The 13098-nt window shown below is 34.8% G+C and overlaps 1 protein-coding gene across 1 annotated transcript; it reads right to left on the bottom strand.

The window, feature by feature from the left end:
* Nucleotides 1-1800: 1800 nt before the first annotated feature.
* Nucleotides 1801-7882, bottom strand: LOC114363335 (uncharacterized). Its single transcript, XM_028319023.1, has 4 exons — nucleotides 7750-7882; nucleotides 6914-7149; nucleotides 3434-3630; nucleotides 1801-2094 (listed from the first exon to the last, which is right to left on the bottom strand). Exons 2-4 carry the CDS (start codon nucleotides 7146-7148, stop codon nucleotides 1816-1818), a joined length of 711 nt encoding a protein of 236 aa, XP_028174824.1. The 5' UTR covers nucleotide 7149; nucleotides 7750-7882; the 3' UTR covers nucleotides 1801-1815.
* Nucleotides 7883-13098: the final 5216 nt, after the last annotated feature.

Raw genomic sequence — 13098 nt, 5'->3', positions numbered from 1 at the left:
TTAAAAACACGAATTTAAAAGCAGATTTTTTTCAAAAAGTATCATTTTTTATTATTTGTTGGCCTTTTTTGTGTATTTTATGTATTTTTTTAGTATCGCCTGTTATTTAGCATTATTACTGTTTATTTATTTTATCAGGATATACCACTTAGTTTAAAAGTTATGACGTTTTCTTTACAATAAGTAATTGGAAGAAAAAAGTATATAAAAAAATTAAAAAAAATCTCAAAAAAAATTTGACCTCTTTTTTGTCGATAAAAATAGGTCTAGTTTCATCTGTTTTCATATGTACACTTTAACGTGACTCACACTGTATATTGTTTTAAAAACAAATAGCATTCAAGTAGTAAAACAATATCACAATTCATATTTATAAAGTAATATTTATATTGTTCAATTGGAACTTTTCCAACCAATAATATAATTATTAATAATACATTAGATTAATAAAGCTTTAGATGTCACTAAGTAGGTACTAGTTATTACTTATAATTCTTTGGTAATCCCAGAGTTATGTAGATTGAACAGTACCATTAAAGTCCCTACAACTACTAAGCTAGTGTTCCTTGAACAAGTTAGAATTCACCTAAGTATCATTCTACTTGTACTCAGAATCACTACAATGTCACTAAGACCCGTATCCCAAAATAAAGCTTAGTAAGCAACAGTTACCTTGAAAGCTCCGCTGAAGCGCGGAATGAAACTATTTGTGTTTTAGTGTGTGTGTGTGTGTGAACGTAAAGCTCAATATAAAGATCAAAACAGGGTTGCGTACAATTTATGTCTATGCAAATAAATTATCTCATTAACACATTACTTAGTGTATTTTTATTTTTTTTCAGAATTATGTAATTAGAAATAGCTATGAAAGCAGCTTTAGGCTCTACCTATATTTATGCATGAATGTCCGTTAGTAAATATAAACTTTCAAAACCAAATTAAATCTCTAAATCTATCTATTATATAAAAGAAAGTCGTGTTAGTTACTCCACTTATAACTCAAGAACGGCTGAACCGATTTAGCTGAAAATTGACAGGGAGGTAGTTTAGAGCCAGGAGAAGGACATAGGATACTTTTTATCCCGTTGGAAATAAAAAAAAGTCTGCTTATTTATTGCCATTAAGTTCGCCGGGTCAGCTAGTTATTTATAAATAATAAAAAATGCTTATCACTCATGGTTTATCGGCCGTTTGGTGTAGTGGTTCGAAACGGACAACTATTCCGGAGGTAGCGGGTTCGATTCCCGCACAGTACAAACATTTGTGTGCATGAACATATTTGTTTGTATTGGACTGGGTGTTTTCTATGTATAATAAGTATGTATTTACAAAAAAAAAAGTATTTAAGTATGTTTATATCCGTTGTCTAGTACCCATAGTACAAGCTTTGCTTAGTTTGGGACTAGAAGCGCAGTGTAAAATGTCCAAGGATATTTATTTATTATTTATTTATTTATTATCATTATCGTATAAGTAACATTAATCTTTTAGATTCAGTCCCGACACCCGGAAACGATTTTGTATTTTATTATTATTGAAATGAAATGAAATTAATGTCTGTGCTTATTCAATGATTGGCAATATAAACGTCAAAACAAAAAAAGCAATTACAAACATCTAGCCCTTAAGGGGTTCTTTACATGGTCTCCTCATATTTTAGGTACTTCGAAAAAAACATACGCCCGTATTCACAAACATTATTATGAGGTATCACAGTGCGCGTGGACGCACAGGGTCACATACGAACCAATCACAGAGCTTCTTGCTTCACTTAAGCAAGCATCGTTTGTGAATGCGGGCGATAGTTTTTTTTATTTACAGTAAAACCATGTTCAAAATACTCACAGAATAAATGAAGACAACTGGGAATTGCAGGAAGAACCACCACCAGCCGTATTCATCGAACTGGTAGTACACAGTCGAGGGGTTCCCGTTGTAGATGTACGTAGCCAGGAAGGCTGAGAAGGAGCCCACGATGAGCAGAGAGAAGGTCCCCACCATGATCTCGTGGCGCTCCAGCTCGGGAGACAGCCATTTTGTTGGCTGGATCTTCCACTCGTGCGCGCGGTCGCGTTGCTTCATGTAGAAGTACCACTGGGAAGAGAATTATCTTGATTTAGAATTTCTTACCGATTAGAGTCGCTTCTCAAACTAAATAACTAAAGCTCTTGGGTTCGATTCCTGCCCTAAGCAGTTCGATTTTTTCAAGTTGTTTATTTATAATCTTGATGTTTAGGTTCATCATCATTATTGTCAGTTGAAATCACCTGGAGACCAAATGGTCTCCACTGCAGGAACACGATCCTTTCCAATTCACGAGGGGGAAATGGACGACTTGTCAGCAGTATAGCTCACATTAATCGAACTGGAACAGTGAAGCTAAATAGTGTGACATCTTACCTATGTAATTAGGCTATTATAATAAAATTACCTATTAAATCGCATAAACACGAAACATTTTATATCAAAATGGAAAAAAACATTACGATGGTTCGACTTACACGAATTCAGTTCATCTAAGTAGATTTAGATTTTTTTAAAAGCCTAATTTTTACTTAACCTACGAGTAAACTCCTAATATTTTACATTTCCACTTGGTTTAAAGTTTGTTAATTTCAAATTATTTAAAATTATGTAACACGTGTATGTAATTATATTACGTAGTACATACCTACAATGTTATGGTTGCAGTTCAGTTCAGTACGGTTGCCCTTAGGCTTAATCTGTACACCGTCTGGAAGAGGCCTGATATCAGATTTATTGATGTTTTTGTAATTACATATTTTCACATTTGCAAGATAAGGCAACCAAGACGAACGTGTACATGTTTCAGTGCAACGAGTGCACATCAAGTTCGACCTTATTTAACAGTAATTTTTATCATAATAATAACTTTATCGGCCCGAATCCGTTTTCTTTTGTTTCTTTCATAATGAGACCATAAAAATATTTTTATCGATTGATTTGTCATTTGTTTTTAAAATTGTCTAGCAAAGGTATGTACGAAATGTACTCACTATCTTCAGTTTCTTTATGTAGAGAATTCATAAAACTAGTGTTAGTTCCATTTAACTCAAATCGTTATTTACAAAAATAATACCAGGAATTCGCTACTAGATTTCGATGATCGATTTAGATTTTGATGATCATCAACTTCCCTTCTTCTTCCTTGGTCCCTTACTGATTAGGATCGCGACTACATAATAGCGTTCCTCCACAGACTGCGGTCATAAGCTGTGTGGACCCGCACGATGCAAGCTTCCGCCCACCGTCTTCCTAGACGCATCTGACCATCTCGTCGGTGCCCTGCCCCGAGCACGTCTGTCTTCCATTTGTCCCAAGATAGTTTGTTTCTCCAGGAGATGACATGTCTTTTTTCTCCAAAAGATGACATGTAATCCTGGTTACATAAATATAAATTCAGCTTACTTACATGTAAGAATCCGCCTATCAAGAAATACACGGAGAGTGACACAGCGTGTGCTGCAATGAATATGACGCCGAAGTTCTCCATCTTCAGCTTCTCAGACGTGAACAGCTGGAAGATTTCCTCTGACGTCACATTTCTGTCGCTCTGCGTGTGTCCCGCAAACTGCTTCAGCGCTGTCACGAGGATGACCACCCATTCTCCTGGAATAAACATGTTGCTGTTAATACAACAGACAATTTGGCAAGTTTAAGGCGGATTTATACATGCGAGTCTGATGTGTTGTATCGTGACGCATCAGAATGGGAAAGGTTTCATACATTTTGTATGTGACACGTTAGAAGCCATCACGACACGACACAATAATTTAGTTTGAATGTTACAATACTTAGGGCAGATTTTTCAGTCGTTAAATATCTTTTAACTGAAGAATAAACGTCATTTTGACATATTTCCCATACTGAAACTGCCAACGTGAAAAGGTTATCCTTCAGTTAAAATTTATATGGCAATTGAAAATCAGCCCATAATATTATATGAAACTGATTCTATTCTGATGAGTCACGACACAGCACGTCACACAAATAGTGGGGAAATAAGTGTATGCCAAATACACTATCCATTTTTACGCCGATCTACATTAGGAAAAGAAATGAACAGGTGTTTTTATCGAGTAACTTAAAAAAATATATCTACAAGGAACTGTACGAGGATACTGGCTACATGGTGGAAATTTAATAGCTTTATCGATGGACGTTGGTTATGGTAATCCATTAGATTTAATAGCATTCCTTTCTCACATTAAAGCAGCAAGCAATCTTTTTTAACAGCCGGCTGCCAAATCCCATCGATCGTTCAACATTATTCTAATCACCTTGACAACGACATTGCTATCACGAATTAGTCGTATCTTAAATTCGCAAAATTATTAATTGGAATTATCGTGACGATTTAGAATTGGATATCTTATCAGAACTCTGATTGGTAATGAGTATTGACATTGTAATTTTTTATTTATAAACATTTGGCGTACTTATGACCGTTTGTTGATCTGGTTTTCTTTAAACCGACTTTAACAGTGCCGTAAAAAATCGCAAGCAGTAATCTTGATACACCTCACTTACAGCAGCAAGTAAGGCTGATTTACACGTATTGTTAGGTAGGTAACTAATTTTAACTTAATTTTAAGTGATACAATTGCATGTAAACACAGAATTTAAAAGCAAGTTAAAATTTAATCACTCAAATTTAAGTTAAAAAGTTTACCTACTTGACAACTTAATACGTGTTAATCAGCTTCAAACTGCATGTAACACAAGTTTTCAACGAGTTGCAAGTTTCACCGTCTTACTTTAACTTTGACAATCGTCAAAAATCTGTCAAATTCCATACAAAAAGCACTGGTTATTGTTATTGTTACGGTTAAAATAAGGTGGTGCAACTCAGTGATTACATGCAATTAATCACTTAAAAGAAAGTTAAAATACGTCTAAATCAGCCTTAAAAGTTGAACTTATCTTTTGAACTCTTTAAATCGGACTTTACCTTTCTTCTGATTCTTATTTTAAGTTTCTTTCTTGATGATCATAATCAAAATATTTAATATTTTAAGACAGAATTGGCTACTTATCTTGACGTCAGTAGCATTAACGTAGGATTATAAGATACCCACTAAGTTTTTGCGTTTTAAGTCATGATAGTTACCAGCAGTGATAAAAAGTGTTATTCTTGAGACAGGTTATGAAGTCACCAAACTGTGCATAATCACAGTGACACCTATGCGGCAGCGGCACGTTAAGTGGCCCGTATTCACAAACATTACTATGAAGTTTCACAGTGCGCGTGAACTCACAGGGTCACACACGAACCAATCACAGAGCTCTATTCAGCACTGTGTGTTCGATTTGCTGCCTCACTTGAGCAAGCATCGTTTGATCGATTCCACAACATAAATTATCTGCAATCTCTACACTCTCTAAATAGCAGTTGCAGTTTAGGTACAACAAACATCAGATAATCTTACAGTAAGTAACTTTGTTATAATCGTAAAAAAAACATCAATTAAAACTTTATTTAATCCTGTTAATCCTTCATAAATCATAATATAAATCGATTCATTTTAGTCACTCATAATCTAATTCACAGTACCTACTGCTTTAACTCAGAAACTGTTATTCAAAATAATTAAAATATCCTGGAATAGGACAGAAATAGGGACGCTTTTAAACTATAACTTAACTTTAACAGCCCCTGATTCAAAGTTATAGTAACGACCTAAGTTAATTCAGTGCTTAACTGAAATGTTAATGTTAAGACTGTGGACGTAATTTTCAATAAAATGCAAACTAGTAAAGCCGATTTACATTTTCAATATTAACTTCACTATCGCCATAAAGTTTGCTATTTTAACTGCTTCGAACTCCGACGGATCATTAAAATACTTTCGCGTTTAGTTTTTACAATATTTATAATAGCTTTAGTTAATAACTTTCATTCGATAATAAAGTAGCTTTCATAAAATATTTGTAAGATTTTTTAAAATTCAAAACAGTTAATTTTATGATCAATGTTAAAAATGTAGCTTGAATCAATCTACCTATTAAAAAAACCGCATCAAAATCCGTTGCGTAGTTTTAAAGATCGTAAAAGAAGAAGTATACATACACAGACAGGAAAGCGACTTTGTTTTATAATATGTAGAGATTAATAGATTATTTTAATTTTTATCGAATGGTTAAGAACCACTTAGCTAGTAGGTGATCTTAATCTTTCCAATCAATGTTTACATATCAGTGCATGTAGAGACACGTGCAGCGGTATTAGCAGTCAAATTAGACTTATAAGGTTACACAATACAGCTAATTTTTCAAGTACCAATTTTCAGAACGACTGAGTACGAAAGATACTATACAAAAATCTATGAAATTTTCTGTAACTCTTCCTGCATGTTTTGTGCTAACTAACCGAGCTATAATAACGCGTAGATGTTTTTTGCACGTCGGTGTTGGTACTATACTAATTGAATATTTCATCTGTGTCGCTTGCGATTTGTGGGAGGGTAGGCGGTGCTTCTTGCATTTGCTTGTACTATACCTAACATAGTCGGTGGGCGCGGTAAATGTGGTTGGGTACTTGTGTCGGCGTTACTGAACGAAAATTTTAAGCTTAGTAATTTTATCTTTTTAATATCTTATTATGAATTTACGCAATGTAACGCCTAGATTATCATTAAATATATTTAACTCAAAGGTGACTGACTGACATGGTGATCTATCAACGCACAGCCCAAACCACTGGACGGATCCGGCTTAAATTTGGCATGCAGGTAGATGTTATGACGTAGGCATCCGCTAAGAAAAGATTTTACGAAACTCCTAACCACGAACTCTTAACGGGGTAAAACGGGATCCACGATGACAGATTAGGGACACGAAGACGATAAGGGATTATACGAGTATTTAAATATTGTAACGAATCTGATCTTACCTCTTAACGTTGCTCCGAATGTGAAGATGGCAAACGTAGCAATAAACGTGCTGATGAACTCTGGTATCCTTTCGAAAAACTTCTCCAAAGGTTCTGCGTAATTCTCTATCCATCTTACTCCGTCTGTGAGGGGGTCCCAATACTTCGGTCTTTGTTCGGTTTCAGTCTGTTCTAAGTTTGATTTCGCTTCTTTAGGAGCATTCAATTTTGTTCTATGCCGGGCTTCAGTCGCCATTCTAAAATAAGTAAACGTACGTTTCAGAGCGTTTTCATAATAGGTATCTAATTAATAATTAACTTTTTTAAAAAATAAAACCGACTTCAAATGCGTGAACACAAAAAAAAACTAAAAATTAAAAATATTGCGTATAAAAAAGTTCATCCCCAATTTTCCACCCTTGGGGGTGAAATATTTACTTCTAATTCGCATGAAACCACCCTTTTGATAATACCTATTCAACAAAAAAAGAATCGTTCAAATTGATTTATAATCGGCGGAGATATTGCGTATAAAAAAGTTCATCCCCAATTTTCCACGCTTGGGGGTTGTTTTTTCTATTATTAAATTTAAATGGGACCACCCTTGAGGTATTACCTATACGCCGAAAAAAGATTTGTTCAAATCGGTTCATAATTGGCGGAGTTATCGCGTAACAAACATAGAAAAAAAAAAACATACGGGTCGAATTGAGAACCTCCTCCTTTTTTGAAGTCGGTTGAAAATTAAAGAAAATTAATTTTGTCACATTTATCTGATGGGAAAATTGGTAAAATTATTTCAGAATGAAGTAAGTAGAAGTTCAAGGATATACTAAATTTAACGTAAAAATACTTACTTTGTGTCTTAAAACTAGAAGCTGCTAATCCTAATTGATCAAGAACTTTAACAGCACATGTGTATACCAGCTGAACTAAACACCACAACTACACACACACGACTCATGTACACTAATAATGAAACCTGAGTAAAATTAATTTTGAGTATAAATTACCTTAAATACAAGATAAAAGGTATTATGAATATCGCAAAATACCTTGATTACGTTTTTATCATTTGCTCATGCCAAGAAACAAAGGAATTAAAAAATTATACTCACTCATCATACAATAACATATAAGCCAATGCCCAAACTGGATGTAAGCATGCCCTAGTACTCCTCCGTTAATTAAATACATTGGGCCTTTTCAGGGCACTTGTACACGTCCCAAATTAATATAGCTAGCCCTACCACCATTTCGGGACAACATAATATGGGCTGGTGCTCAGAAGAAATGGCGGAAGAAATTTCGTCACGTTTGTCAGTCTAAAAGCACAATCTCCCATTTTTTCCTTTCAGGCCAGTTATCTTCATGTGGCGATCCTGGATGGGGACGTCATGATAGAACACATTCAAAAACTATCTGATGTTTATATCATCACTCTGACTCATATTCTGAGTGATTGCTGGGATAGGTTCCATCTCAGGTGGGTTGAGTCATACTTTACCAATTAATACACGCGATTTTTTATGTGTAGTTGATGATGATGCGTTTTTACTGATAGTCATTTCACTGAGCTTAGGCTGAGTTGCACCATCTTACTTTAACTGTGACAAACGTCAAAAATTTGTCAAACTCCATACAAAAATCACCGGTTATCGTCATAGTGACCGTCAAAATTAGATGGTGCAACCCACCCTTAGTGATAAAAATTCAATCAAAAATTATATAAAATAATAATTTATTATTAAACTATTAATTGTACTGCGACTGGCTTTATTTTACTTGATAATTAATATTGGGCGTTGAACAAACTTCATCCATCATTTACATTTGGTTGGGTGTTCAATGAATCAATATAGATTTTATCTAAAGCCGTCCTAAAATTCGAAGTTACTCAAATAACTGAGTAATAAAAATAAATGAGAATACTTCGACGAACTCTCGTAGCTAACACATGTCATGTAATTTAAGCGATCCTATCGCCGAAATTGGAAGGTAGGTCCTTTTACTCAATTTGACGATTTGTTAGTTAGGGTTACTAGTTAATACCTCAAAATTGCCTAAAAAAGTATAAAATAAGATTTTTTTCATAAAACCTTTTTTTTATGCTTAACAAGGCAGGTATTTGACCACAATCGCACCTGATGTTAAGTGGGATGCAGTCTAGGGTATACTCTCTCATAAAACTCATTTATTTATGCAAGTAGGCTTTTAAAAAGCATATTCACACGTCCCAGTATTAACCCTACCACAACTTCAGGACAATAAATGGGCCAGTGCTGAGAAGAAGCAGCGCAGGAAACTCAGTCACTATTCAAGTTATTTAAAAAATTAAATATGCTTAACTTTTAATTTCATAATTTATCATTACTACCTAAACGCGCACTTTCGTATTAAATTCTGGATCTATGACGATAGCCCGGAATCATTTCAAAATTAAATAATGTTAAAATCGGTTCAGGTTAATATAACCACATTATTTTCATAAAATCTTACAACTTATCTTGAACACCTGATGAACGTCACGTAATCATTACGTCAATACAATGTTTATAGTAATACAGTGTGAGTCACGTTAAAGTGTAGATATGAAAATAGATGAAACTAGACCTATTTTTATCGACAAAAAAGAGGTCAAAAATTTTTTGAGATTTTTTTTTAATTTTTTATAGAATTTTTTCTCTTCCAATTACTTATTGTAAAGAAAACGTAATAACTTTTAAACTAAGCAGTATATCCTGATAAAATAAAAACAGTAATAATGCTAAATAACAGGCGATACTAAAAAAATACATACAATACACAAAAAATGCCATCAAGTAATAAAAAATGATACTTTTTGAAAAAAATCTGCTTAAAAATTCGTGTTTTTTGGTTATTTGATAAATTTCTCCAAAAAATGCCCGTATAACAGGTAGTTTTTATTGTTGTGTATTATTCTCTATCGTATTACCTTTGTAAAACCAAAAATTGCATGTCTCTATCCCTATCACAACATTTGCTATGATAGTTTGAACAAAGGCCTACTACAACATTATTCTCCTCTACAGGTAGGGACAATTTTAAATTTAACTAAAATGCTTATTTTACTTCGAAATTTTTTCTTTTTACTTGAAATCTAACTTGTCTTTATCAAAATTACAAATCTAGAGCCATTTTCACTTTCGTTGTTAACGAAGCGTTGAATGGCGCGCCCGGAGAGGCTTAGTTCAAACGATCATAGCAAATGTTGTGATAGGGATAGAGACATGCAATTTTTGGTTTTACAAAGGTAATACAATAGAGAATAATACAAAACAATAAAAACCACCTATTATAGGGGCATTTTTCGGAGAAATTTATCAAATAACCAAAAAAACACGAATTTTTAAGCAGATTTTTTTCAAAAAGTATCATTTTTTATTATTTGTTGGCATTTTTGTGAATTGTATGTATTTTTTTAGTATTGCCCTGTTATTTAGCATTATTGCTGTTTTTATTTTATCAGGATATACCGCTTAGTTTAAAAGTTATTACGTTTTCTTTACAATAAGTAATTGGAAGAAAAAAAATTCTATAAAAAATTAAAAAAAAATCTCAAAAATTTTTTGACCTCTTTTTTGTCGATAAAAATAGGTCTAGTTTCATCTATTTTCATATGTACACTTTAACGTGACTCACACTGTATTTTAGGAAATATTCGCAAGTAAGTAGGTAGGTATTAACGCTTATTCATTATCAGGAGATAAATAAAATAAGTATTTTGCATATTATTATCGTTTTACAAGATAACAAATTAATTAGGCAAAGAGATTTAGTGGTTAGGACTTTAACCTAATTTTTCTAATCTAAATAGATATTTTTCTAATGGATAACCCCACATTACACACTCACACCCGTATTCACAAACGATACTTGCTTAAGTGAAGCAGAAAATCGAACGCACAGCGTTGAATAGAGCTCTGTGATTGGTTCGTGTGTGACCCTGTGCATCCACGCGCACTGTGAGACCTCATAGTAATGTTTGTGAAAACGGGCGTTATTACTCATTGTTAGTGGCTTAGTGCCCACTGGACTACTATGCATTTAAGTAAATTAAGTAATATTTTTACGATAGTAGTTTACTTTGTATTATTATCGTGGTTCATAATGTTAGTAAATAGATCTGGAAAATAACAAAAAAAAAACAAAAGGATCGCTCCTGCAAATAAAATTCGCATAATCTCATTTAGAGTCATCTTGTTCAGACATCTAAAATTATAAATGTCAGTGAAAAGCACTGTGTTCCCTGGCTAATGTAGTGTTCACGTTTTGTGATAGGTGGCGCTATGCTACTTGCAGCACTTTCAGCCAGAGCGCAGCGCCACCTGTGTAAATTTAGCGATACTAAAGACCAAGGCCCCTTGAATAGAACATCGAATGTGGAATGGAACTTTTTAACTAGAGGGCGTTATTAAGTAGAAAGCTTGTTTCAGGAATCGGCAGTATAATTTAATTTTATTGGATACTATTATGTATTTTTATTATCTGAGAAAATCTGTTTCTTTTTCAGTATCGTTCATAAGTTTTGGTACCTTTTCAGACATGAAAACGTGTTACAACCCGATTTCTCAAGTTAAAAATGATTTTTACGAAAGCGATACTTTAAAAAAATATTAGTTTTGAAACATAATTATGTCGTGTTAATAAGTTTTAAGGCTCAGTTTTTGATCGGTAAATAGTTTAAAAAAAACCGAGTGGTTGTTGCTTGCAAGACAATTATTGTTTTTTATGAGAAGTGACTACTATAAGTATCAGTAACAAAAACCTTTTCGGACGATAGTAAGTAATAACCATGGTTTATACTTCTATGGGGATTATCCTCTTAACAAATCGACAACACAATCGTTAACCCATTCCGTGTCAATCCCAACAACTCATTCTAATTACCCAAACACCATTCCACCCGTTGAAATCACCGCGTTATTTATGCGCACCACTAAATAACGCCACCGATACCGTTATTAGGTAACGTTAATACGTTGCCCTAAATTATTATCGTCTATAACTCACTTGCACAGCGGATGTGCAGCCATAACTTCGCTGGACCGCCTACCGGGTGGGTGATTAATAAGACCGCCACCTATAGTGAGCTAGGTATAACGCGATTATTGAAACGTTAGGGTTGTTCTTGCTTGGTTACGAGTGGTTTGGTCAAATCTGCTAATGAGAGAGATTTATGGTGGTTATGAAAGTTGTTTTCTGTAAATACATTTTTTTGACAAAAATAATACTTAGATATACTTACTCTGATAGCTCAGCGACCTAGTGTGACTTATGCCCGTTTTCACCATTAATCCCTAATAATATTTAAGTGACACCTATGGTAACACAATAGGAATTTTGTTTCATAGGGGTCAATTAAAAAATAGGGATTGATGGTTAAAAAGGGGCACTAGCTTCAGATATTCCCATTTCTGCTTCAAGCTCACTAAGATCCGCGTCCACCATATCAACTCAGTGGTGGTGGGCAGACTCACCGGCCTCTACATAATTGTGGTTCGTTTTCAGCCAAATGACGTCCACTGCTGGACAAAGGCCTCCCCCAAGGTTTTCCACAATGAACGGTCCTGCGCTGCCCGCATCCAGGCTCTTCCCGCGACCTTCACCAGATCGTCGGTCCACCTAGTAGGAGGCCTGCCCACGCTACGTCTTCCAGCCCGTGGTCGCCATTCGAGAACTTTCCTGCCCCAACGGCCATCGTCTCTACGAGCTATGTGCCCCGCCCACTGCCACTTGATTTTAGCAATTCTGCGAGCTATGTCGGTTACTTTGGTTCTCCTGCGGATCTCCTCATTTCTGATTCGATCACGCAGGGAAACTCCGAGCATAGCCCGCTCCATCGCCCTTTGGGTGACCTTGAGCCTTCTTATGAGGCCCATAGTAAGCGACCACGTCTCAGCTCCGTATACCATCACTGGCAACACACATTGGTCGAATACTTTCGACTTGAGACACTGCGGTATTTCGGACGTGAGTATATGGCGAAGCTTCCCGAACGCTGCCCATCCGAGTTGGATTCGACGATTGACCTCTTTCTCGAAGTTGGATCTACCTAACTGGACTGTTTGTCCCAGGTATACATAATTGTCAACAACTTCGAGTGTAATTGTGGTAAATAATGAAAATTACCAATCATAAAATTGGACATTTAAGACGTTCAAAAATTCGTGTACTATATGGCG

Source organism: Ostrinia furnacalis, unplaced genomic scaffold, assembly GCF_004193835.3.
Source record: "Ostrinia furnacalis isolate ACB-3 unplaced genomic scaffold, ASM419383v2 OfSCF7060, whole genome shotgun sequence".
In the NCBI taxonomy this organism is placed as follows: Eukaryota; Metazoa; Arthropoda; class Insecta; order Lepidoptera; family Crambidae; genus Ostrinia; species Ostrinia furnacalis.
The sequence above is the reverse complement of the archived record's forward strand: the minus strand, read 5'-3'. Positions and strand labels throughout refer to the sequence as shown.

Bases quoted from the DNA above. Each gene is read 5' to 3' on its own strand.
- LOC114363335 (XM_028319023.1), bottom strand. From the start codon at position 7,148: ATGGCGACTGAAGCCCGGCATAGAACAAAATTGAATGCTCCTAAAGAA. The intron at 3,631-6,913 runs GTAAGATCAGAT...TGTTTATTCCAG, and splicing joins ATTCGGAGCAACGTTAAGAG to GAGAATGGGTGGTCATCCTC. The intron at 2,095-3,433 runs GTAAGTAAGCTG...TTCTCTTCCCAG, and splicing joins TGATAGGCGGATTCTTACAT to TGGTACTTCTACATGAAGCA.